This window comes from Opisthocomus hoazin, chromosome 10 (genome assembly GCF_030867145.1).
Source record: "Opisthocomus hoazin isolate bOpiHoa1 chromosome 10, bOpiHoa1.hap1, whole genome shotgun sequence".
Classification (NCBI taxonomy): domain Eukaryota; kingdom Metazoa; phylum Chordata; class Aves; order Opisthocomiformes; family Opisthocomidae; genus Opisthocomus; species Opisthocomus hoazin.
The window spans coordinates 16,192,187-16,218,873 of NC_134423.1; the positions used below are offsets into that span (position 1 = coordinate 16,192,187).

Below are 26,687 nucleotides of genomic sequence, written 5' to 3' on the forward strand. Positions count from 1 at the left end.
GCTACTGTAGTTGGCATTATTCACCAGCGCTTCTGCCAGGAGTGGGTTTGGAGTTTGATTCATGACAGGAATGGAAGGAACAGCTTATTTCAGGAAAAAAGCAGATTTGGGCTAGAATGTTCAGAATCTTCGAAGGTTCACACATACCTTGTAACTCGAATGTTCAGAGACATTTAGTGTCGGTGATTGCAGTGAAGTCACTGGAATACAGGAGTAGTCAACAGCCTTGCAAAGTCAGGCCTTTGGCCATTAGCTTTCTTACTGTGCCTTTCAAGGGCTGGTTTTTAGGATCAGAAGTCTCTCTTGCTTTGTAGAGGAGTGTGTTTCTGTGGAAAGTTGAGGAGGATTCTGTTGTGGAATGGAAACAGGCATTCCCAGGTGAATGGACTTTGCATGTGCAATTTCCCCAAACAATTCTTTAAAAAGTACTTTAAGCCAAGCCACACTTCAGCAATAAGCATAGATCAGTGATGGGCAGCAACACACGGTTCCGATAAGCAGCCAAAAGTTCAAATGCTTAAAGAGAGCTTGTTCAAACCTCTTGAGTCTGCAAAACTGTGGTGGAAATCTCAGAAGAACAGACCTTCTTCGTGAGATTTATTACATGCCTACTTCAAGTCCCAGCTGGAAATACCACAGAACAGTCTTTCCCATTGTACTTTGACATTTCAGCCGTGGCTAGAAACAAGAGGTAGAAGAACTTACAATAACTTTTGAGAACGTTGGAACTTTGAAATGGTTGAGTTTAAACTTGGTTGCAGCCACAAGAGAAGGCCTGGCCTGTACTTTTCTGAACCCATTTTGCAAACAATTCATGTGTACTGCTGGACATGCAACAAGTAGAGACATCCAGAGGCCTGTCAGAGGTCGGTTAGGCACATGCTTTCTCTTTCCGCCAGGGATGTATCAAACTTCCATGTCTTGATTTATGTGATGCAAGGGGCATTACAATATAGCCTTGGTTAATTAGCAAAACGTCAAGAAAAAGCACAGTAATTTAAAAATTATAATTGTCTTTGCTGCCAACAGATGTTAAATTTCAGGGTTTGATAATTGTGATTAATATTTGTGCAGAATTTGGCAAGGGTATTCTTTAACAGAGGGAGAGAAAGAGATGCATAGTCGCATCTGAGTTTTAAGAAAAGGACAGGCTCTAATTTAGGATTGGTGGAAAGATTTTGGGTTTTCTTATTTTACTGAAACCTTGCAAAGTTTTAATTGATGCAAAATCATGCTAGTGGCCTTCATTTTCATTAATAGTTTCTATGGTTCTGAATTGGAAGATGATATCATTAAATTTCCCGAAGTGTAACTTCACTAAACAGCAGTTTAAAACCTGCAGAGTTGTGTGTAGTTGTGTCTCCTTCTCAGGGTGGGCTGTATGTAGCTTTACTCCATAAATAACACTTGGCTGCCTTCTCGCCATGTTCTCCCATCTTGTTTACCCACAACATCTATTTATGTATTTTATGGCCCACCTGTTTCCCCTCATGGCATTCACCTTCTTCAGTTTCTGCACTGACTGATTCTTTATACATGTAATTAATCCTCAATAAAAAACCTGCATGTTCCTAAAACAATACAGTTCTTGATTTGAGTTATTTTGATAAATAGGTATCAGAGTCCATTGTATGTATGTTATACACACACTTTTACCTGCAAAGCTTATCACTTGTACAGCTATCGCACACACTGGTGGAACACATAAAGGAGGGAAGGAAAGCAATTCATCCTTAAGAAACAAACCCTTATTTTCTGAACAGTATATGCTCTGTTATTTGTCTTTGAAGTAGATCTAAACACCATATTCTGGTATCCCCCCAGGCTCAGTCTTGAGAGAAACAGAAATTTCTGTGCATTTCAGTAGGAAAGTTTACAGGTTAAAAGTCTCTAGCAGCAGAGTGAGACTCGTGTTACTTTGTATGTGCCTATCTTTACATTTATTGCTCTATCTTGAATATAGATAAGAGAATTATCTTCAGTTTCATGGCTTGGTCTTCTATATGATCTTTAACTCCTTTTGATTATAGAATCTGGGCAAACTTTTGTGATATTTTTATGTGTGTTTGTAGAAAGATGGCTTCCTGTCTCATAATTCTCTTAGGATGTCATACTGCGTTAAAACGGCAGAGTTCTACCAAACTGCATCAATTAATCAGTGGAGTAAAGCTGGTGAACCTTACTGAACTTTGCAACAAAATTGGATTGATGGGAGCAGATGAGATTCTTGCAAACATTTCACATGACTGATTCTCTGACAGCTCTAATTGCTGGAAAGTTTACTTCTCCTGTGGGTCAGAAGCGGGAAGCTGCATTCTCCTGATTTACAGCAATGGGAGGCTCACCAGTGTTTCCTTCCAGCTAACTGGAGCATTCCCTTCTTGCACTTTTGTTTATTCCTCATTGCCATCTCCTCTCTTCATTTGTTTCTCATTTTATGTTTAGAGCATGCTCAGAAAAGAAGCCCAAATACAAACAATTCTTAGATGTTAGTGAGATTCTGAGGCCAAAATAAAATCTTGGTAAGAAAAAAAAAACGCTGCACATCAGGGAACAAAATAAAAACATATAAAAAACACGCTCTGGATTTTACTCTTCATTAAAAGGAGTAACAGTGATGCTTCTGTAATATCTTCCATTAGAGAACTGTAGTATGCTTTGTAAAAATCAGTGCTTGATTCCTCACAATCCTAAAGCGTTACCGAACAGGTACAAGTGGGTTCATTGACCAGTCAAATGTGGAGCCACCAATGAATATTGTAGCACACACTCTTCTTTCACTGTTTTTCATTTAAATCTGGATGGCTTACGTAAAATCTCCTGGATCCTGAAACTAACAAAGGAAAAGAGACCACCATGGAGCTTGTGCAGGTGTTGCATTATTTTTGATTATCACTGTTAATTTGTTTTCAGTATAAAATGAAAACAAGATAAAATATCCCTTTCCATTGATTTCGTGTGGGAATCATAGGGAAATACACGTTTTGCATTCTTTATGTATAAATATGCAACTCATTTGATGATTTGCAATGAAACGTGTAGCCAGGAGAGTTTTGAAGGAGATATTGATAGAAGGGTGGCCAAGACCTACAGAGATTTCTCTTTTCTTCTCTAGAGCTGATCTCTCTTTGCCACAATTCAGCTGCTTTAGATGAAAATCGGCACATAAAAGTCCACGTGGCAGGGAGGAGCCTTGCCAGCTAGGGCCCACGCTATCCTGGTTAGGTCAGGTTAGCAGGGCAGGCTCACAGGTGGCAGGCAGGGGCAGAAGAGAGCCCAGATGATCAGGCAGGATCATGGTGATGAGGCAGGTCCACGGTCAAGCTGGGAAGTCAATCCACAGCTCAGGTCCAGTGACAGTAACCAGGATTGGACGCATCCTGGTGATCCCGGGGCAGATCTGTGGTAATGAGGGCAGGATCGAGGCCAAGCTGGGAAGTGAGTCCGAGGGTGAGGGGTCAGTGAGGCCCATGCCCAGGCTGCGGCTTGGGACAGGCACGTCTCCGATACAGCTCAGGCAGGCACCAATGGTCCAGGGCTGGTGTTACAAGGAGTCCTTGGTCCATGAGCAGGGGTGTGGGTGGGGGCCCCATGTGAGGCTGGTCAGGGCCAGTGAGGCATGTTGGTGCGCTCAGGCCCTGAGGATACCTCACAGCTTCACACGCAAGTGATTCTTGTTGTAGGAATCAGAGTAGTGAAATCGGCTGTTCCCTAGCATTACTTCCTACAGAGACCATTAGTAATATGTACGTACCAACAGTGTTACCAACTACATATAAAGAAAGTAACAGTGCGTATGTAGAAGCAATCATGATCCAGCTGAAGTGTCCAAAAATTCTAAGACTGTATTTCAAAACTTTTGTTACCTTGGAAAGATACCGTGGATCTGCTAGACTAAACACAGAGGCAGTTTGACTTCTGATCCAGCACCTACAGTACGCTTAGATGCACTCTAAAGGGAAATCATTTCAACCCAGGTATCAGAAAGTGTTTTGGCAATACGTAAGGATATTTCTGACTATTCCCCCCCGTCTGGTTTTTTTTTTTACTTCTTTTTAAGAGACCAAAACAATCCTTTGAAAATCTGCCCCCAGTCTTGGAACTGTGGCAGAAGTAAGCTGATGAAGTACAAGTTTATTATTGGAAAAACAAGGGTTACATAATCCTTCTAAAATCCCTTCTGAAACGGATTTGCTTATAGTAGGTCAAATAATGCTAAGGAGTTTCATAAATGTATTCCAAACGTAGATCTTCAGTTTTATTTTTTGCAGTAGTGTAACATCAGGAGGGTAATTCGTGAAAAAATTTACTATCTTGTGGGGAATAATTAAGATGATGAAGGTTAAAGTGTGGTAGATAGAAATCCTGCACAAATGGGGACGTTTGACTGGAACTCAACTGTTTATTATTTAAAAATTTAGTTGAGGCTAGCAGTGATGCTGAGACCTGGGTGAAAGGACTCTCGAGTTCTGGTGGGGTTCCTGCTGCCTTGTTCTTGTAGCCTGTTGCCCCAGTTGAGGGTCAGGAGGAGGGCTGGCACATTAGTGAAGGGGAACTAGCACTGTTGGGGGTTTTTTTTGCTCCACCATGCCCTGTGGCTGTGACAGAAACTCAGGCTTCCACTTGCAGTTTTCCAAGTTTGCAGGAAGTAGCCTTATTTTCCTGGACTGCTGTTACAGTTGTTTTCTGACAACAATTAGGTCACTGGATTGGGGGGAGGGGGTGTTATTTTTAGTTTTTAATGGGAATGGAAAGCTGATGAAACTGAATTCATGAGGGAAGGACCTCAGGAAGAGGAGAAATGGCAGACTCCTTAAAACTAGGGAGGGTGTTCCCCAGACTAAGGTTTCTGAGGAATTTCTGCCAATTAAAACAAGACAGTGAAACAAAATATCTTTAATAATAGGACCAGAACAGAGAAGTTGCAGGTTGTGAAGGTTCCTCATGTCATGCAGTGTTGGGTTATGGCAGTTGCTGTGATTAATGCAATAAATCAATGGCACAAAATTGAAAGTAGTGGGTGTGTCAATTCTGAAGACCGGAGGGAGAGGATTCCTTATCCAAACACTCCCTACTCCCTGCCTTGGGCTTTGGAAATCGTGGCTTTCGCTTGGAAGATTTTTACTGAAAGGAAGAAAGAAACATGAAAAGCCAAATACTTAATGCAGAAACATTCAGTTTTAAGTTTGCTTTGTAAATCCTTTGAGGGTAGTTAATCTGTAGTAAAATCTTGCAGCAGAGGGTGGGACAACCCTATACCTTCCCATTTGGTATTTCCTTTGTTATTTGATATGTAAGCCTACTTCATGCATAACCATTTAAAACATAAGACTGCGGAGATTTTCTGGATGACTTTATAGACTAAACTTGTTTCCAGCTCTGGTTTGCAAAGCAGAAAAGCAAATTAGATTGTCGAATGAAAATTCCTTAGAAATAAGAAAAGTATTTGCAAAGCATATGCATAGTGCTCTATGCATAATGCTACATATCATAATGCATTGCGAGGATAAAATATGAACAGCCACAAAATTTATTTCTGTACAGTGGGTTTGAAAGGCAGCCATTTTATGGGACTCTTTTAAACAGTTTACCTAGGAGTGGACTGTTTGAAATGGGTTCAGTTTAGTTTCAGTTTACATAAATAGGAAAATGTTCACTACTAGCACAATTTACATCATTCTTGTATTTTCAAGATTTTGCCCATTTACTTTGAAACTTTGACCTCCTTAGCCGTCAAATCTGGCTTGCTGAGGAGGTAAATATTTTACACATCTGTGTGCAAGTGCAAAAGCTTGTTGTGCACCACCAGCAAAAAAAGATTCATTATGTTACTTACAGGCATGATTTAAAAGAAGCTTAATTATTTAATCTTGCAGATGGAGGAACAAACCATTCCAAACTCTGAGAATTTTTTTCCTATTCCTGTGGAGTACATAAGCATCTCTTTAAATGCTGAATTTCTAGTTATTCCAAAATTGTATTTTGTTTGTTAAAAAAGTGACTTGTAAAATGTTGAATCACTTTTTTAGTCTTCTAGGGATTCCTTTTCAGTAAAGCTTTGCCCTTCTATTTGAAGATCTTATGGAAGAAATCAACTTGCTGATAGGAAAAATGTTTTTCTATACTGTATCAGAGGAATAAATATAACATGACTATGTGTTTCACACAAATACCCAGTTTTCATCAGTGTGATTGAGGAAAGAGTAGTTTGCAGCCAACTGTACATTCAGTCACTGGTCTCTCTCTTGAGAAGACAAAGGACTGTATTGGTTAATCCCATTATCGATAGTGGTGCTGCCATGGCATCTGCTGTTCTGTAGCTGAACTAGTGGAGGGGAACCCTTACGTTATTACCAGTGGGAGCCAAATGAAGCTAGTGGGCAACTCTGTGTCTCATTACCAGTTCTTCAAATCATTCTTACTTTTATTCAGTAAAATCTAAAAAAATGTTCCAATACAGTTATATTCATTCACAAGGCATGTACTGGTCATTGTGGAAGTAATACACAGTTTCTCCTAACTACATTTTATGTTAAAAATAAAATCTGAAATGTCAGTCAAATGCATCTTTTTCTCCCATATATTACATACTTATTTGTGGTTTTATTTGCATGTGTAATATAACTGTAAATGTTTAAATTCAATTATTACATACCTTTCAGCGAGATGCACGTGGATTTTTTCTTTATTTTAATGGTCTAGGCATGAAATGCCAAACACATGCTAAAAGAAAAAGAACGGGAAGATTAAGAAAGAATGACGCAACAAAAAAACAGTCTAACACAAGAAATTATTTTCCTTGACTGTTTCTGGTTTTTTAAATGTCAGTAGTTTGATGCTGCCCAGAACAGTGGAATATCGGAGACTTTCCCACTGAAGTAGGTGAATGACAGACTGTAAGAGCATAAATGGAATTTATTCCATGTGATTTATGGATGACATGCAAACTTTCTCTGAATCTGTGACATAAGAACCTACACATCACTACTTATTAGGAGCTTTCAGATTTTAGCGGTGAAAAGTTGAGAATGGTGAATGTTGGTTACTGGGAAGTCATATCATTAGAAAGCAACATTGACTTTACACAAACTTCTGTGGCCACCTCTTCTGCTAAAACTAGTTAACAACTTACAGTTGAAACAGGCTGAGCAATAATTAGCAGTAGTTACAGTTCTTTGCTGAGGATTTACCTGAATCTTTTGAAAACACCTGTCAAAAAAATTTATATTTTTCTACTTTATTGTGCTCTCATACTCTGTCAGCTTGTTACATGGAAAAGTTCCAGAGCACGCTATGCAGTCACTTTACTACCACTGCCACAGCCTTCAGAGTCCTCCTAGCCTTGTCCTTTTAACACCTGTAAGAGCTCACCTGGCTGGCAGCTCAAATGGTCGGAGGAGAAACTCGTAGAACAGTTCAAAGGCTGAAGTATGACTGCTGTCTGAAAAGCTGCTTATTGAAATTATCGCTTCTCGGATCTATTAATTGGCGTGCAAAAAGATGAATAAAAGGAAAACTGAAAGAACTTACAGACAAGAAGAAGGAAGGAATAGTAAGAAAGCTAATAATAAGCTATCAAAAATAGATTTCTTTCTACCTTGATCCTTCAGTTTCTTTCATTTGTGACTCTAGAGGACAGGTACTACTTGTGGTGTATTCAAAAGTATGAAACTGTAAGATGATTTGCTACAGCTGAATTACAAGGAAAAATAATTGACTTTTCATAAATTCATTTCCTGTTCATGATTGTTGCTTCTCCTCATTTCATTGTGCAGTCTGGGGGATGGGCTAGTCAGCATGGTCTGTTTTTTGCTCCGCAGTGCTCTGCAGAGTGTGGTGACGGAGTCCGGACACGTTCAGTAGTTTGTATGACGAACCATGTCAGCAGTTTGCCTCTGGAAGGCTGCGGCAATAACAGACCCTCTGAAACAACTCCCTGTAATAACGGACCCTGTGCTGGTAAAGTGGAGTGGTTTGCTGGGGGCTGGACACAAGTAAGCTCTACATCTAACATATGTATTTGTTTTCTGATGGTATTTTAATTAAAAAAGTACATTTTTGCTCAATGAAGATGTGTGCCATAAGGTATTTTTACATCTCTGTGGAATATTTGGATTTCTTTTTCTGTATCTTGCTGAGTTGATGTTGAATACTTTTCAGCACCTGCTGTGTTTTTATTTGGTGAAAATAAGATTTTGTTCTTCTCTTCCTCTGTACCTTCATTTTTACTTCTCATCTACTGACCCAGTATATTTATAAAATAAAATAGAACAGAATGCTGCTTCGCACGGTTAGGTTAACGTTAAAGCAACATATTAGCATCTTTTAAAGTAGAGCCTTTGTTATCATGCATACCTGCAAGGATAGATATATATATAGGGAATTTCCAAAAGATACAGAAGACAAAAACCAATGGCTAAACCCAAAAGTTAGCTTCAGTATTGTTGTGCTAAAATTCGTGATCATAGTTGAAAAGAGCAAAATTTGGTTAGTGGCCTGTATCCTGATGCTTCTTCCTCAAGGTAAATTCTTCCCTTGATCCACATCTCAATAGTCATTCTCCTTCTACTTAAACATTTCTGCCGTCAGGAGCAAAGGCATTTCAGAAGCCCAGCCGGTGCCCAGACATTCCTGTCCATTTGTGTAGGCTCTCATATACCCTAGAGAGCCTTTCAGATTGCTGGTACCGGTGCTTCATCGAGTTGTTAGAAACAAGTCTCTTGGCTACGCTGTTAACTCTGCATTTCAGACTCCAACATCCTTCCAGGTGATAAGGAGTTGGAAATTAAACTGCTACACCTGAGATGGAGATTACAGGGCTACTACTATGCTAATGCTTTCAAGTGTAAGTGATAATTATTTATATTGTATATGACTAATAACAAATTCAGATTTAAAACATACTTAGCGGCAGTTCTAATAACAGATAAAATCTGGGCCTTGTTGCTTAAAGAACTCCATGCAGGTGAATAGGAACTTCATATCCATTCTTGCTACCACAGAGAACCATTCAATAAGGTCATCCTAACTCTCCCCATCCTCTTCTGAGTAAGAAAGCTTCTGTCCTTTACAATTTCTTGTTCTTTTAAGGTAATTCACCTTCTTTCTTTGATGACAGTGAATTGTTTGATGTATACCAAGGGTGGAAAGTCTTTGCTGTACACTATCTGAAAGAAGCGTACAAAATCTATTCTACCAGCCAAATCCTGACTTCTGGAACGAAAATGAAAGCAGTCAGGCAGTAGACCGGAGCAGAAGGGAGCACTGGTGGACGACCTTCCATATTACGCTCTGCTAGAGCTAAGGTTGAATGTTAAGACACTGTCTTTTGGAGGAACCATTAAAAGAGAGTAGTGACAGAGATGTTCACTGTTAAAGAAAGTGCCATTACGTTAATTCCTGGGTGCGTTCATCTGAAGGTTCTTCATTCAGCTGAAGGTTTTTGTGGGTATCTGGTAAAGGGATGATAAATTCTGCCCACAATGTAAACAAAATCTCTACGTTTAATAACACTTGATTGGTTTAGGCGAGAAAAAGCCTTTGAAAATCATAGTCCTTTATGCAACATAGAAACCAGTATGTTGCTGGAATCATCTTCTAAAAACCTTTTTACAAGTGCCAGGAAAAGTATTGTGTGTGTATTTAACCTTTAAATGGGCAGTAAGAGTCCATGTGAGTCAAATTTTCTTTTCAGAACTGGAACCAACTGTGCATCACATACATACTTGCAAACATGAAAAGAACACCCTGGCAGATCAAGGCATTTTCTAAAAACCACACAGAATGTGGGGATTTGTAAAGCTGCAAAACTGTGCTCTAACCTTGTAACCCTCAAAGGTTCAGTGCAGTGCATACACTCCTGCTTCAGCAAGAAGCAGTAACACTGTTTGTGGAGAAAGTAAGTTATGCTCCTCTTTCTCTTAGAAAAATAGATGATACCAGTTTCTTTTTGTACCTACAGGTAAAACTACACTTTTAGATTTCTCCAAAAGCACACTTACAGTCATATGTCTTCTTCTTCATAAAAATAATTAGAAATATGTTTTCAGTCTGTGGTACCATGCGGAGTAAAGATTCACAGAAGTACAGCTGTAACTGCTGTAACTATTTTTAAGATTAAAAATTAAATATGTAACGACTGACACAGTCAGTAGTCACTTGATGAATTAAGTCCTTACTATATCCTTCAGCATTTTCTTGCCCTGGTTCCTCACAGGGACTGCTGGCTACTATGTTAGTACTACATACAAATAATAGTAATAACCCAAGGTTTATATAGGCTACTATTCTGGTTCTGAGATATAAAAACTCTACTGAAGGAACTTAAGGAATACTTTACCCTTTTCCTTTCTCTTCAAGTCATACACACACCAGTGATGGAAGGAAAGACACAGTTATGTTCATTTTACTGAGGAAAGAACATATAAAAGTAAGGAAATGGATTTTGGATGTTAGTGTCCAGGTATGTGTCCAAGAATAGGGAATAAGCAAAACTTTACAAATTCTCCTGTCTGAATATTAATTTAAAATGCAAATATATGTGTGTGTATGAATATCTGTTGTTTTATTTCAGAAAAAAATAACATGGAGAAACATGTTATTTTGGAAACAAGTTGAAGGACATAAGTAGAATAACAAATTCCACCACTTCTTTTTTGTTCTCTGATACAGTGCTCTAGTGAATGTGGTAGTGGAACTCAACAGAGAGAAGTCATTTGTGCTAGGAAAACTGAAGGTGATTTTGATGTTTTGAACCCCTATGAATGTTCATATTTGGAAAAACCTCCCAGCCAGCAATCCTGCTACCTCAAACCCTGTGGATCTAAGTGGTTTCATACAGAATGGAGCACAGTAAGTGTATCACGCTTTTCTATATCTAGTTTTGTTTGATACATCTTTATCCATGTATATTGAAAGGGAACACCATTTGGATAAAACCATTGGTCATGAAATGGACTCAATCTTGCACAGGAATGATACTGAAAAGAAAGCATACTCTTTAGTACCCAGTGCAGCTTAGGAAAGCGAGGAAGTATCTTGATCAGAAGGAGACACTGCATAGTTGTCTTTCATCACTGATGTCTTCTTCCAAGAATCTTCCTGTTTTATGAAGTTGGTTTGCCCCTTAATGAGACTATGTAGTGCACTAAGAAGTTCTTTTCAGAGCTCTAGTTTCATTAAAATTAAGGAGCATTTAATAAAGAATGAGGGATATATTCAGTTTTTAAAGTCAGTTTTACCATAACATTTTGCTGTAAACCCTTCACTGTAATACTTGGAACTTTACTAAGAGAAAGCTTACTGTAAAGCTTCATGTATCTTCAGTTTCCCCTGGAAGTGGACCAGCTACATTCACCAGTGCCACAAAATGCTTTGATTTCATCTGTCTTTCCATCATTTCCTATATCTGACAAAGCTTATTTGATTTTACAAAAAATCAACATTTTTTGCATAAATGAAAATCAGAAAGTCCATTAGAACTTAGAATGAAAAGTGGTGTAAAAAACTGCTTACATGACATCATATGTAATGCAGTAACTTACTCCCTTCCTTGAGCCTTAGGTCAAATTCAGAATGACAGGTCTGAAGTGTGGAAACACCTCAGATGCCTTCAGTTTGAGTTCCCTTAGCAGGAACCTTTGGAAATACCTCATCCAAATGACAGGAGAGAGAGAAATTATTTTGGTTTTCTCTTTTACTAAATGCTTAATTATTTGACTGGTCTACTGGCAGCACTAATAAGCAGAAAAGAAGGTAGAATGGTTTTAACAAAATAAATAAGCTGAAGAAAATCCTGATTTTTCTTCCTTAATTGCAGGTATAGATGGTTATTTGAAAACAACATCCAAGTTTTTGGCTCATAATAAAGCCATGTAGATCAAAGTATGTTCTTTGATGTCACTGGAAGTTCTTTGGATTCTTTACTGATCTATCAGCTGAGATTAAATAACTTCCCCTTAGAAAACCCAGTTACAAACTCGTTTTCAAATGTGAACCTGCAGGTGTGTAGCCACAAGAGATACAGCGGTCGCATCCGTAGAATCCAGCAGATAGACACCTTCTGAAAGTGAAAATACATGCTCTGTTTGGCAGGCACAAAAGAAACAAGGTGCCAAGACTCCAAATCTGATGATAGGTATTTAGAGATCCCTAGTTACTGTTTAAGTGCCTACTTGATAAGAAGTGGTGTCTAAAAATCCTTAAAGGTCTAAGCCTTTGTGACCATCTTCACTGTGGGAACAAATATGTGTGCTAGCTGAGGTTTTACAGAATCATGTTCTAAGCATTTTTCAGTTTTCCCTCTGATACCGTTACTGTTACAAACAGAGTACGTGGTATTTCTCACTGTTAGACCTGAAGAGAAAGGATTATTGAGCTAGCTGTAAGCCAAATAGCTGGTTCCAAGCCACTGTACTAGGTTTTGAAACTGTCCAGTTCATATCTTCAGCAGACTTTTATAGAATTGTAGAATTTTGTGACCTAGGATAAATGGCGTGGAGTCTCAGTGATGGAGATCAAATGGCTGGCTAACGCAGAATGCTGGGTTTTGTGTATAGGGTGTTGTATGTAACATCTAATTTCTGTCTTGGTTCCAAGGTCAGAGTCTTTAAGATCTCTACAGACCTAAACTGAAGTTCTTATAGTTGGATGTAGGATAATTACAATATTCTATACAGGCATGTAACAGGAGTAATTACATAAAAAACCGCAAGTGTTCTATTACTGTCGCCACAGGACTATGTCTTTTACAAAGTGGGGAAAAGTTATACCTAAAGATAAAAGAGCAATTTAAGAATATATTATTGAGAATATTTTAATTTGCTGCAATATCTGATTTTATGGTAGTGATAAGTTGGTTTTGCAATGGTAGGAAAATAAATAATTATGCCAAAAAAGTCAAAAAGAAAACTTTCTTACTAGTTTGGGCCTATTAAGGTTTTAATCATTATAAATGACCCAGGTTTAATTAAGTTTGTGAGCATTTAGGTCAAACCGGACAGTGAGCCAAATCTCAAAGACCTCACTCAGGCGAAATTTTTGAAGTCAGCAGGGGGTTTGCTTCAGTATGGGTAGAAGTGTGTAATAATTGGCTTTAAAAATACCATGGCAAGCAAGTACCGAAGTCCCTGGCTTCATAACAGACTTTGAAGGAACACAGATATATTTTCTTTAGAAATTCAAATAAACCTCTGATGCTTAGTAAAATTGTTGTGCTGCAAGAAGTGAATAATAATTGAGCACTAAAAAAAGACAATTAAAATTATTCCTGATTGTATATAAATGGAGGCAAAAGGGCAGTGGAGGCCCGTGCAGTCAATTAGTGAAGTTCAGTGCAGGAAGTTCTTAAAGTAAGAAGTGTGAACCCTGTGGAAAGAGTAGATTTGGGAGATACGCATTAATAAGCTGAGAAGAACAAGACGAATTAGAGAAGCAAGAAGCTAGCTAATAAATTCAGAAAGGGAAATATTCTAGCATGCTTTCAGTTGTGCAGTGTCTACCACGTTTCCTTGTCCAGTTGTTGCCCCCATGGTCAAAAATGTTTTTGAAGCTTTAAGGAAATGGCACCTATGTGTTAAGGCCTTTATAGATAGAAAACAAAAAACAACACAAGTGGTGAAGTTGATAAAAGGCTACCTGGGTCTGGCTTCAAGGTTTCCGTTTTTTTCTTTTCATATTTGCACATCTCATATGGCCTTCATGAACTTCAGCTTTTGCGTTTCAGTGCTCCAAATCCTGTGAAGGAGGATTTCGGGTTCGAGAGGTACGATGCCTGTCGGATGACATGACAGCCAGTACTCAGTGTGATCCACAGCTTAAACCTGAAGAAAAAGAACCCTGTAACACACAAGATTGTATCCCTGAGATAGGTAAGGAAGAGGAAGCTTCTGTTTTAACTATGGAACTCCATCTAGTGGAGAAATTATTTAATAATCTTGCAGAGGTTTTAGAGTATATTTTCTTTATCAAGTTCGAGGTTTTATTACACAAGATACAGCCGTCTCCTATGATGTGAAGGTAGGTTTTAATTTCTAATTAAAAGTTTTCCTTGCAACATTGAAGAAACTGGCTTATTTTAAATGTTGCTGAGAATGTGAGCAATCTGCTTCTGTGACAATGGTACATAGAGGGTGTTTTTACAGTGTCACCTTGCATTCTTAAAGGTTTCTCTTGGCAGAGTCTTTCAAACAAAAAAGGGATGGGATGGGATGGTAAGGTACGGTATATTGTATATGATAACAGGTTCTATGAGAATCAATAACATTAAACTAAGACATTAAGGGCAATTAAGCAATTTTCTTTTATATATAGTAAATATACACATACACGTGATTTGGCATTGGAATTAGTCATTCATCTCATACAGATTTGATTTTAATAGTAATGAGAATGACTAGGAAAAGGAAGAAGTAAGTATTTAGAAACAGTTATACATTCTACAACAATTTTCAGTTGAGAATTATTCTTCAGCATAATTTAACTATATAGAAAAACTGGTATACCAATATTATTAAAGAAAATTTGTCTGTGCGTTGTTATTTTGTTATTTAATACAGGTTTGTACACAATTACTCGTTTTTACATCTGCTTTTAGTGTTTTGTCATTGTCTTTTTCTTAACACCTAAGTTTCTGTGATCACATACATGATGATATGAAAATCTTAGTTGTTACTTAAAAAGTATTTCTAACCCTGTTGGATGTAAAGCAAGACTTCAAAATGTGAACAGACCACATCCTAACAGCTTAGAAAAATGCAACTTTTGTCTTTTTTAATCTAGTTACTTTAAAACATTTGTAATATTTGTTTGCTATTTTTCAGTATTTAGATTTGTCAGTACTTGAAAATAACATTTTCAGGTTCTGGTACCATCTGTACACTGAAGAGATCAGTGCAGTACCTGTGCATCTAGAAATGAAGTGGACAAGTACCTAAGTGAAGAACACTATAGACTTTCCTATCATCTTATAAAGACAAATTCTGTGTTAAAAAAAACAGCAACACCCCCCCCCAAAAAAAAAAAAAAAACAAACAACCACAACCCAGAACAGTATAAATGGGGATAGGTACATTTCTTCCATGGTTTTATGTATCTTTATATTAAATGTAGAAAATCTTGAATAATCTAACTTATTTGCATAACTAGCCTATTTTGAGCTGACAATGAACATGTAAATACAAGCTCAAGGGATTTTACATGGTAAAGAGTATTGGTTATTTGTTGCTCTAATACTGTTTTCTTCAGTTTCTTCTCTCTTCCTTTTTCTCCACAGATGAGAACTGCAAAGATAAATACTACAATTGCAATGTGGTGGTTCAGGCCCGGCTCTGTGTCTATACCTATTACAAAACAGCCTGCTGCGCGTCCTGTACACGTGTGGCAAACAGACAGCCGGGGTTTCTGGGGCGCAGATAACAAATACTCTTCTACTTAAAGCAACAATGTCAGTCTTCGGATGGAGCTTGAACAGTGTATTGTTTGGACTACGGCAGGTTTTAGCTTCTTGGAGATGGTTTTATATATTGCAGAGCACATCAAGACTATGGTTAAATCTCACACCCTTTCAGTTACAGTTATTGTGCAGTTATCTTTTTTAAAATGTTTGTTGTAAAACCATGATCTTTTTAAAGCATTAATTTTTAATGATACTGTTCTTTGCACCTGCTCATCAGATAATTATTTAAAGAACATACCAGCCTTAGTATTGTGAAATGAATGAAAACTAAGTCAATCACAGGCAATTACTGGAGATATTTGACCAGTATGGATATAACTGCTGCATTGTTTTCTGAGTGCTTACTTGGTATTTTTGACTGCCTTAAATTAGACGACTAAGTCAATGAAACATGCACATGAGAAAAATTACTTCACAAAGAACCAGACCCTTGAAGACCCATTTATCATCAGTTTCTTCGCACTCTAATGTGTATTTTTAATTACTTCAGTCCATTCATAATAAATTAGAGTCACTGTTAAGCTCTCTCAGTTGTACTTTTAACTAACTTCCTGTCCTCAGGCAGCAAATATTTATACACTTGACTGCCAAAAAGTGCCTTTATATTTAATTCATAAACTCTTGAAGTTACACTTTTCTAATTTTGTATGGATTTAAAAAAATGCATTACCTACCAGAGTGCCACTAACGTCTAGCCCTGTAAGCCTTTAACAAGTGCAGCTGTCAGTGAGACAGATGTGCCAGGCAGGTGAAGAGCCTTTGCTGGTATCAAACAAGTGATTGTTTCCATTGGCGAGGTCTCTCTCCTGCAGGGCAGTTATCGCAGTGAGCTGCTGTCTTGCCTGATGGCTTGTCTCTGCACTATTGCTGAACAACTGCCATACCAAAGTACTTTGTCCAGACTGAGTCTGGATGTGTCACCAGTGTCTGAAACAACCACCAAAGCATGCAGGCATCTCTGCTTTCTAGTAGTCTGTTACTCCTGGTAGCAGCCAGCAGTGTGTGTAGTAGCTGAGTGTCTGTAAAACAGAGATCTTAGCTATTGACATTCTTCAGGTTTGATCAGTTATTACAACATACTTGTCTTTTTTTAGTCCACGTTTCATTGAGCAGATCTATTCATATCACTCCTTTTCTACTACTCAAGAATGGCTCCAGACTTAGAGCTGAAGTTAGGTGGTGATTTTTCATTTCTGCAATTACTGTACTCAGCCTTGGGACTTGCTAAAAGCAAATAGAGCGTGCTGCAGTGCAGATGAAAGTTTTGCGTTATCTGTGCATTCCCTAGCCTTTACCTGAGAGGTCTTTCAAATGTGTAAATAAGGCTGAGGAAAAAAATAAACACCGCTGCTTATTCAGCTGTTTATTACAGCATATTGCTTGTAAATTAGTGATACCCAACTGTGCATCTCTTTCTAAGGTGCCTGTTGTCTGAGTTGAAAAACAGTTTTAGTGATGTATGTTAAGTCACTCCCAGTGATGCGGTGTAACAGTGATTAAGGTGTCCTGCTACTGATGAAGAGCCATGTTTGAGCCTCATTCTGCGTTCTTTTCTCCTTACTGCTCCAGTGGAGAGGATGTCGGAGAGAGAATGGGGCGCTTGCAGGGAAAGGTTGCTGGGTGTGGTGCTGGTCACACCAGTGTGTGTGCTGGAAGCCACAGGCAGGTGAACTCCTGTAGTCTAAAAGCTGCCTTGAATTGAGACAAACCTTAAACTTTTTTGATTCGGTCACCCATGAAAAATATATTTTGGCCATGATGAACTACTACTGTTTGGCGAAGTGAAATGAAGAAGTGTTTCCTCTAAAATATGAAGTTACTCTTTGTGACTGTAAGCTAATAATGTCATTGTCTGTTCCTGTACACTTTGATTTGGGCTTTTTCACAGTAATTAATTGATATAAAGCTGTTAGAAACTTTCATCTGTGTTCATGAATCTCCCACAGTCCTATCCCCTTGTATTATGGAGATTTATCCATGAAGATAACTCATAGATTTGTGGTGATATTATATTGCGTAGGTTCTTGACCGAAGAATGGTCTGGAGAAAGTGCAGTGTAAACAACTTTGGAATCCAGTATTTGCAAATACAGATTTTCATCTGAATATCTCATTGTAGCAAATCTTGACATTCAATACGTAATTTTTGCTACTGTCTCTTTTGTCCCGAGGAAGTGTATCCTGTCAGCTTGGGGGATATAACTGTTCCATAAAAATACTTTCTGAAAACCACAAGGCGAATGAAATACGGATAGGTAATCGGGGTTGCAATCAGTTCACAGAAAATAATCTGCTTGCACACACTTTTGGCTGTGAGACAGTCAACGAGTCAGCACATAGCCAAGCGATCCTGGTCTTTCATAAAAAAGGTTATTTTGCTCTGGAATACATGGCCACTGGGTTATTTTACAAAGATGATCATCCTGTAGGCTCCATTAAGCTTGAGGTAAACAGAGTTCATGAGAGCTAAATATCAAAGAATATATACATATACATAGCAATATCACCCCATATTGTGCTTAAGGTATACAGCTTTGTGAACTGAATGCAGCAAGTTATGGTTATACAAATTGTACTTTTTTTTTTTTTTTAGCAAAGGAACAGTTTTCAGGTGTACCAGATAAAACAAAAAAGATTGCTTCACCTAATTAAACATCTAATGACACGGAAACTGCCAGAATGTTGCTGAATTAATCATTTATCCTCTCTTCTCATGTGTCAGAATAATCAAAATAGTTGTTCCTGCAAAATGAACTAAGGAATCCTTTGTTTCAGCACTTTGGTGTACTAATATTATCTACATAAAGTGCTATGCTAAGATTTCACCATCATACAAAGTGCACTTTTGAAATTGTGACTCTAGCAAGTGTTTGTTTTAATAGAGCAGTGCACTGATTTAGGATGATGCCTGCAGAGGGCCTGATTTTACTTTCACTGTAAATCAGGGGTTGCCTTAATGACTGCAGTAGACTTAGAGCAGGTGTAAAACCAATATAAAAAGGAAATTATGCAGGCTCTGAGTTTGAATGCTTTAATTTCTTTTTCTGGTATTTTAACATTGGTGGAAATCCTGAAGAACAATGGAAAAAACTGTTTCCTTGCCTTAAAGATTTTCACCTTACAGAATCCAGTAAGACCAGAGTAAGTGTAGGAAGACTGCTGTAGATCATTGATTTAAAGAGTCTAAGCAGTTCTAACTGCTTAGAGGGGTAAAATCAGCATACAGCTTTCGTGTCTTGCAGACATGCAGCTGGCCAACACCAGCTCCCTCCAGAGCAGGCTCTGTGTCTCCAAGCACTTTCCTTCCAGAACTGAGGGCTGCTGGTGCAGTTGTTTGTCAAGTTATCAAGGGTCCATCAGGGTTAGCCAGCTCCCGCGCAATGTCAGATCCAAACATATGTAGGTAGAATTGCCTGTGTGTAGCAGTGGCATGCCAAGTTTGAGAGCACCCAGTGGCACTGGATCCTGGAGTCCTCCCTTCCCCTCGCTAGCTGAGCAGCTGAAGAAGGTGCTGTGGAAGCATGAGGGTAGCTCCTGTGGGAATGACCCTGTGTCTGACTCGGCCAGCGATGAGGCAGAGTTGGTGTTTGCTGTAGTGTCTCTGACCCCCAGGGCTCTGAGTGAGGGACGGGCTTGTCAGCAGGCAGGCAAGCGCTGGGCAGCGCAGTGCGGGGGTCACGGGTGTCCTCGCTAGCCGGCCAGCCCTGGAGTCCAGCTGCAGTGGATGCCCACCGACTCAGTGCGGGACTGCCGCAGGATCCCTGTGCAGGGAACTAGTGTCTTCCTCATTACAGGCATCATCCGTTTTCTGTTTTCCCCCTGATACTTACAGTGCTTCAACAAATGGAGAACTTCTTGTGTGAATAAAGCAGTGCTCAACACTAATGTTGTTGGTTAGATCCCACTTTTATGACAGTACGGTGCAGTTCCGAGCTTGGTCCTTTCATACAGAAAAAAAACTGTGTGTTGCAGAGCATGTGAAGTTAATGGCAGGTTAGTGCAAAGACGTATTTTAGGTTACTTGTTCATAGACTTAATAATAGTGGTCGGTATAGCTGTGACATGGGGCAGCAGTATTGCCAGGACCTTGCTACGTACCTTGCTCATGTCCAAGCCCTAGAAGGTGTCAGCAGTATTGCCAGGACCTTGCTGCTTACCTTCCTTATGTCCAAGCCCTAGAAGGCGTCAGTGGTCACCACTGAGGGAGGAAGGCGGTGGGTGCTGGAAACAGCTTAGGGCTAGTACAGGGGAGGTTATGCCTTCCAGAAGGAAATGCTTTGCTTCCATTCTATGTAATTTCTGCCACCATAAGTAGTAAAATTTGCTTTCCAGAGCTTTGCTTTTCTTCGTCCTCATCCTGACCTGCCTCCCTTTTACACCCACAAGTGTTCTCTTCCTCTCTCTCATGTCCATCCATTTGGATGACAATATTCAGTTTTGCTAGAATTACTGAAAATCCAGAACTGCCCATTTGGTTGATAAGAATCTGTGTTAGAAATAAGTCCAGCTATCCAGAGAGCTACACTCCTGACACTCCAGTCTCCAGCGACTTTGTGTGTGTGTCCGTCCATATTGGCTAGTTTTAAATGCATGGTATTAAAGTACCTACTCAGTTAATTCCTGTGCAATGAACCTGTGATTGCAAAGCTATTAAAGTATGTAGTGGCCCTTCATTCTCACATCTAAATCTGTTGCATAAAAAAAGAGAATTATCTTGTTTACAGTCAAAAAGGAAAGACTGCGTATCTACCGGGTTTTCTTAGACTTAGTCTCTCCGACTTCTTTAAGAGCTGTTCTGTGTATTGGGCAGATAATTTATGTGCATGTCTGTAATTGGAACACAAAATATGAACTTTTGAACACTGAAAGTAAACTTCCTTTATTCCTAAGCTTACAGGATATGTTTGTGGGGGATACATTAGCTGTTGTTTAGAAAATGGAGTAAAATAATTATTTCTATATCAAAAATGAAAAATCATCCACTAAGCATTTTCAGTATATTTTAAAAGCAAACTTGTCATTGTTATAGTATCTCAGTAGTGTGGGTGAAATTCAGACCTGGTGACAGGGAGAAAATTCCAGACCTGAACTCGGCTCTTCGCTTCTCAGCTTTTAGCAACCAGAAGTTCTTAAGAATGTGTATTCCGAATCTCCTATGTCCCCATTTACTCTAATGGGTTACAGATAACTACCACTGTATCTGGAGAGGAGGGAGGGGAGCTTAATGTTGAGAAATCCTTCACCTTCCAGAGTAATGGTCTGTCATTGCTGCTTGCCCTGAACTGTTCTGTCCATGCTTTGTTTGGGTCTCTTGAGACCAATGGCCTTGGCAGGGGCTGGGTACCTACGAGCTGGTGAAGTCCCATCGTGGTCACTCAGGATCTACATATAGGATCAGGAAGGACTGGAGACAAAAAGAAACCATAACTTTTTAAATATGTATAAAATTGTCTACTTGACCCTCTTAATTGATTTTGGCAGAAGGATATACTTTATTATAACTTATTTTGTTGTTATTTGTAAATACAAGATGTCTATGGGAAATATGTAATTCTGAGCTGCGTCTATGGAACAAGCCACTGCACCAAAATATTTCAAATATTTAGAATAGGCAGATTTTTTTTATTAAAAGGGACCTCATATGTATTTATTTACATATACCATTCAAATTTTGTCCAGCTCTTTCATTATACTAACCCAGCTTTTTAGGGAAATTTTATAGCACAGGTATGACGTATATATTTATATATATGTCATACTGTAAATCCATAATGCAATTTTCTAAACTTTCTGATTAGCCAGTTCCTTGGGTGGATGAAAGGGGGAGAGTATAGGCAAATTACTTTCTGACTCGTTCAGGAATACGTATCCATGGCAATGCACCTGAACCAGAACTGTACAGCATCCTTTTCATATTGTATACATTTTCTCTTTGATGAACAAATGTTAACTATTTTTGTTTATGACTAATTTATTTTTTATTATTGTGAAAAATAAAGTAATTCAAGATGAATTCGTGTGATGTGATTGGTTGATTGGTTCTTCCAGAGTTTCTTGAGAATGAAGCACAAGTTATCAACAAGGGTATGACCCACTGAGGGAATCCTTGCTCAGATTTAAGGGTAGGCAGAACACGATCGTGCTGCGATGGGCCGCCCAACCTGTGTTACGGCCTTTCAGGCGAGGACCGCCCCGAAGCTAACCGCGCGCCTTACGCAGGGGAAGGGCGGCCGACGGCTGGCGGGCCGGCCCGTTCTCTGGGCAGGTCTGCTCCCCGTGCACCCCAGCTGACCGCCAGTTGTTCAGGCCCGCGGGCGGGCTGGGCGCAGGGGCCGGGTGGTGTGTCGGGGCAATGGGGTGCGACCCCCCGGGCGGCACGGCCTGCTGCGCCTCGGTCGAGCTGGCGGTCCGGGTGGAACCTCGCAGCTCTCTGCACCTGCACCTTCATTTCAGCGGGTGCTTCACCAGTGCAGTCAGCGCTGCGCAGCAGACTGACGGGCGCGCGGCACCCCCGAGCGGCGCCGCACGCCGGCTGGCAGCGCCCGGGCGCCGGGGCAAGGCGCAGCCCGCAGGGAGCGCTCCCGCGGGCAGCCGCTGGAGGACCGCGCTGTGCCCCGCTCTGGCGTCACCGGACCAGCACTGCGGGCGCTGCGTTACCACCACCGTCATTGCTTCACCGTGGATCCGCGGAACAAATCCGCCTTTCTGGAGGCAACTTTGTGCTGCTCGACCTTCCACCGCCGCTCTCACGAGAGACTCCGCACCACTCAGGAGGAGCGGAGGTTCCCGCTCCGGACAGTTCCGCACTCCACAATTCATCACCGCGCCTGCGTCCAAAACACCAAATGCGCCGCGGGGGTGCCTCGCGCCTGCGCACGCAGGGGCCACGGGGCACGCGCTGCCGCCGCGAGGCACCGCCTCCCGCCTTTCGCGCTCAAAGGGCGGCTCTGTGGCGCGAGCGTGCTGCCTGAGGTGAGGCCGCGCGGAGCCGGGGTGCCGGTGCCGGTGCCGCACGCGGCCGGGGCGCGCCTCCCGAGCAGCGCGAGCGGGGTCGCGTGGGCGGCGCCGGCCTCCACCCCCCCCTGCCCGGCGGTCAGCAGGCCCGCGGTGTGAGAGGAATGGCTTGTGAAGCCATCGGGCCGCACGGTAATAAACGGCTGGTTCTTCTATCTGTTCTTTAAAATAAAATTCCAGTGTACAATTAGGAGTCCCGTGGCAGATGCGGTGCTTTCCCCGCCGTCATCTTCGTTTGGAAGGGAGATGGTCGGGGTACGTGTGGAGATGTGTCAGAGTGTGCGGGTTTCGTGCCGGCGGTGCCGCGAGCCGTGGGCTGGCTGCGTCCCCTGGGGTGTGCGCAGTGCAGGCCTGTCGGGGGGTTTGGCTGGAGCCAGAGGCACCTGAGCTGCAGGCAGCCCTGCGCTGCGTCACTGTTGAGTGCAACACACCCGTCCGTCGTGCCTCACTCCACACCCTATTTCCATGTTAAACTTCCTCAGTTCAGAGTGTTCTTAGGCAAGCAGTCTTACGTAGCTATAGCTAGCCACATAGCCTCATAATGGGAGCCAAAGGAGATCATTATCAAGAGTTTATTGATGAGGTAAAATCAAAGAATTGCTCTTAACCCAGAAACTTAATTTTGGCTCTCCACAGATGAAAGTTGCAATGAGGAACAAATACAGAAAAGTCAGTGTTCTCTTCCTGTCCTGTTTTCTAATATAGCTAGGCTGCTCTGAGCATTCATTAACAATCAGCTGCCACCTTCGATCTGGTTGGTTTATGGGGGAGGTTTTGAGGTTTGTATATACACAGAGAGAAAGATCGTAGCATAACACCTATCTACAACAACCTGTAGAGCTCTTACCAGAATAGCTGAGTTTGGAAGGCGTCTCTGAAGACCAGCTGCATCACACCCCCTGCTCAGAGCAGGGTCAGCTACAGCTGGTTGCCCGGGGCTTTGTCCAGTCAGGTTTGGAATATCATCCAGAAGTGTTTTCTTAATTTATTTCAGATGGAATTTACTTTCTGTGTGTGCTCATTGCCTCTTGTCCCGTCAGTGCACATCCCTGAGAAGAGCCCGGCTGTGTTGTCTGCAGTCCGTCCCATCAGGTATTTATACACATTGGCAAGATCCCCCTGAGCCTTCTCTTCTCCGGGTGGCACAGTCCCAGCTCTCTTGGCCTCTCCTTGTGCGAGAGGCGCTCCAGTCCTATAATCACCTCTGTGACCCTGCACTGGACTCCCTCTACTAAGTCTGTCTCTGATTTGTACTCGGATCAATACTTGTACTTCACTGATCCTGATGACTTACACCTTAGGATTGTAAAGTGAGCCAACCGGGACGCTGCAGACAAGATACTCTTCTCTGTAAAGAGATAATACAATCCAGCTAGTGGAAAACTGCGCTTATTTTTTGTGGTGTACCTAGCACAAGAGTAAGCGATGAAAAAAAGCATCCAAAATTAAGGCAGTAAATATATGAAATGTACACTTAAAACATGTGCTTAACAGCCTGGTTAATAAGTGCTGAAATTCTTCCTCTTTTTAGTATCTCTTCTTTTAATTTTTTTAATTTCTCTGACTGATTTAATGTTTCTTATTATAATTGTCCATATGCTAGCAGTCAAGGCTTTGGTTACAGATAATGAGATACAACAGTAATAATAACAGCTTTGACTTAAAGCTTCCCAGAGGCCCTATTAAAGACACATAGATACCTTGTTTATGCTGTTGAAATTTCTTGTTTAACTGAATTAGTTCATCAACTATTCCTTGTTACCGTGTTACACAATACAATTTATAGCAATTATATGTTAAACAACTATTTTTTAGTAGATGGGTGCTCGGAAGAGTAAAGTGAGATAAACAGTTCAACTCTCAAAGAGATTTTTAAGAAGAGAAATGAGAATTTTTATGTTAAAGTCTCAAATTTGACCTTCTTAGGAGTTATACCCATACTGAAATGCCACGTCTTCTCTTTGTTTTGAGCTTTTGTCTTCTGGTTGCCAGGGTGCATTCCCCTTCACTGTATCAGCAGTCAGTCTTTTCCTGAGCAGTAGGGTAGATGCGAGTAATTCTGATACATTCCAAGAAGATGTCTCCCTTTGAATCCTGCTGCTAGATTCGCTACTGGTAGAAGAGAAGGGAAATTGCGTCTTTCTTGGGTCTGCTGGTTTTGGAAATTCTTCTGCGCTTAGTAACTTGCTTTGGTGTGAAGTGCTGTGAGAGGCGTTTATCAGGGCGAGTTGCTGCTGACTTCTGTGGGAGTTAACACTTGCAAAGCAAGTGCTGAACTTGCCTCTCATAGAGCTTTTTTTTTCCACATACTTCAACAAAGTTGAAAACATATCTGTGTTTAATGAAGATCATTTATATGCTAGATTGCTAAAGAAAATAAGACCTAAGTAAAATTACATTAGACCTTTGATTCTGTTTCAATTGCGAGAAGAAAAACAGGCCCATAACGCCCGTGGTTCTAAAAAGCAAGGCTTTTTTTTCCTTACCAGTGATGTAGAGAGGCATGGCCAAATGAAGTCTGGATGAAGTTAATGCTGCTTACCAAGAACAAATTACTATCGCGTAGAGCTTTTTCTCTCTATGTTTTTTCAATGTGTAATTTGTGAAGGAGGGGAGAAAAAAGCTGTAGTGCAACCCCTCATGATTATTACTGTTGTATTTTACTAGAATTCGATGGATTTTTTTTGAGAAATGTATGCATTTCTGATAACTAAATGAATGATATGGAACCACTATAAGTGAAAACAGATACGCAGTTAAGTATAGATGAACTGGGAACTCTCATCTGTGCTTCCAGTCAGCGGCTTCCACTGCTGAATGTGTGCCAAAAGGTGCTTGTCGCTCTGGAGACTTTTTAACTGGTTAGGGACAAATGTTCAGTCCTTACTGAAGTAGGGTGGATTCAAAGCATAGCAGGTGAGAACTAGATTTGGTTGCAACCATGAGATCCAAAGCAGAGATTTTGGTATAGAGCTGAAGCAGTTACTGAGTAGAGGAGAGGAAATAAATGCACATAAATATCTGGCACAGCTTTGGGGACTGTAGAGAATTTGTGTTGATCTTTCCTTCATTGCACTGGGCTCTTTTATTTTGTTTATCCTCTGTTACTCATTTTTGGTTGCACTAGACATTGAAAGAAAAGTGAGTATTTGAAGAAGGAAGACTGAATTTTGACAGAGGAAAAACCCAATAGAGTGCATCAGGAACTGAAAGTAAATTTACTCTAATATTAAAATAACTTTCATACTGCATTCCTACTTATTCATTGTGTAATTATGAGTAAGGCATAGCAAAGTAAATATTTAAAGTGCACTAATATGAAATTAAGGTAATGCACTTGCATTGAAATTGCAGTTGCTAGGATATATGAATGTGAATGGCTCAGAGGAGCATACCAGTAATTATCAAGAAAATCACATTGTGTGCTTCCAATTTAATTGGTGTCCAGCAACTGTGAAATCATTGGTCACTTTGCACCAGACCAGCTGCAATTCAGAACATAGGTAATCTTTCTCCAGTGTTGTAGGTAAGCTGGAATTTGAAAGTTGTATCTATGAACTGTACTTTGCAAATCCTTTTGATAAATAAATGCAAATAATATAGTTCCCCAGCATTCCAATTTGGTTTTCTCGCTTTCTGTGTTTAAAAAACAAACAAACAAATCACCCCAAACCTTGGTGAATTATCCTGTGCAGTTGTGCGGATTATAACTACCTGGACCTTAGCATCCCTAGTCCCAGTTCCTGAGTCTGCAGTCAGATGACTGCAATGGCAGTGGATAGCAGCATTATATTAATAGAGTGGAAGGTGAATCATTTTGGGATAGGGAACTGTCTGCATCAGGTAATTATTTTTGCTATATGTAAAGGTGTATGATCACGAGTCAGCCCTTGTGAGGAAGGGGTAGCAGCTATTGCCTGCATTGCTGAGGCTCTGCCAATGGTAAAGACATGCAGACAGTTCCTGCTTCCCAGTTCCAGTTAGTAGCTGGCTTTTATATTGTCACGTGTCCCTGTGGTGTGAGGCTGAAAGAAAGCACAAAGTTTGTCAGGGCGAAACAACTGTTTTGGCATTGTGTTGTTGTGGAGCTTTGTGAAGGTGATCTTCCTACACTGGAAAACTCTTGAGTTTGGTAGTGAGAGTTTACAGAACCATGATTCTGATGGTTGAAGAGTAAATCGGCAAAATTCCACTGAAACTAAGGGAACTACGCCAGACTG

At 40.4% G+C, this 26,687-nt stretch overlaps 1 protein-coding gene across 2 annotated transcripts in view; it reads left to right on the top strand.

Annotated features, from left to right (window-relative positions):
- THSD4 (thrombospondin type 1 domain containing 4) overlaps positions 1 to 21,413 on the top strand; it is a 346,319-nt gene extending 324,906 nt beyond the window's left edge. For both annotated transcript variants that reach the window (XM_075431701.1, XM_009935778.2), the window contains 4 exons: positions 7,821 to 7,994; positions 10,672 to 10,851; positions 13,724 to 13,868; positions 15,272 to 21,413. In XM_075431701.1, coding sequence (XP_075287816.1) covers positions 7,821 to 7,994; positions 10,672 to 10,851; positions 13,724 to 13,868; positions 15,272 to 15,414 — 642 coding nt within the window. In that variant the 3' untranslated portion in view covers positions 15,415 to 21,413. The remainder of the gene's footprint in view (positions 1 to 7,820; positions 7,995 to 10,671; positions 10,852 to 13,723; positions 13,869 to 15,271) is intronic.
- Positions 21,414 to 26,687: the final 5,274 nt, after the last annotated feature.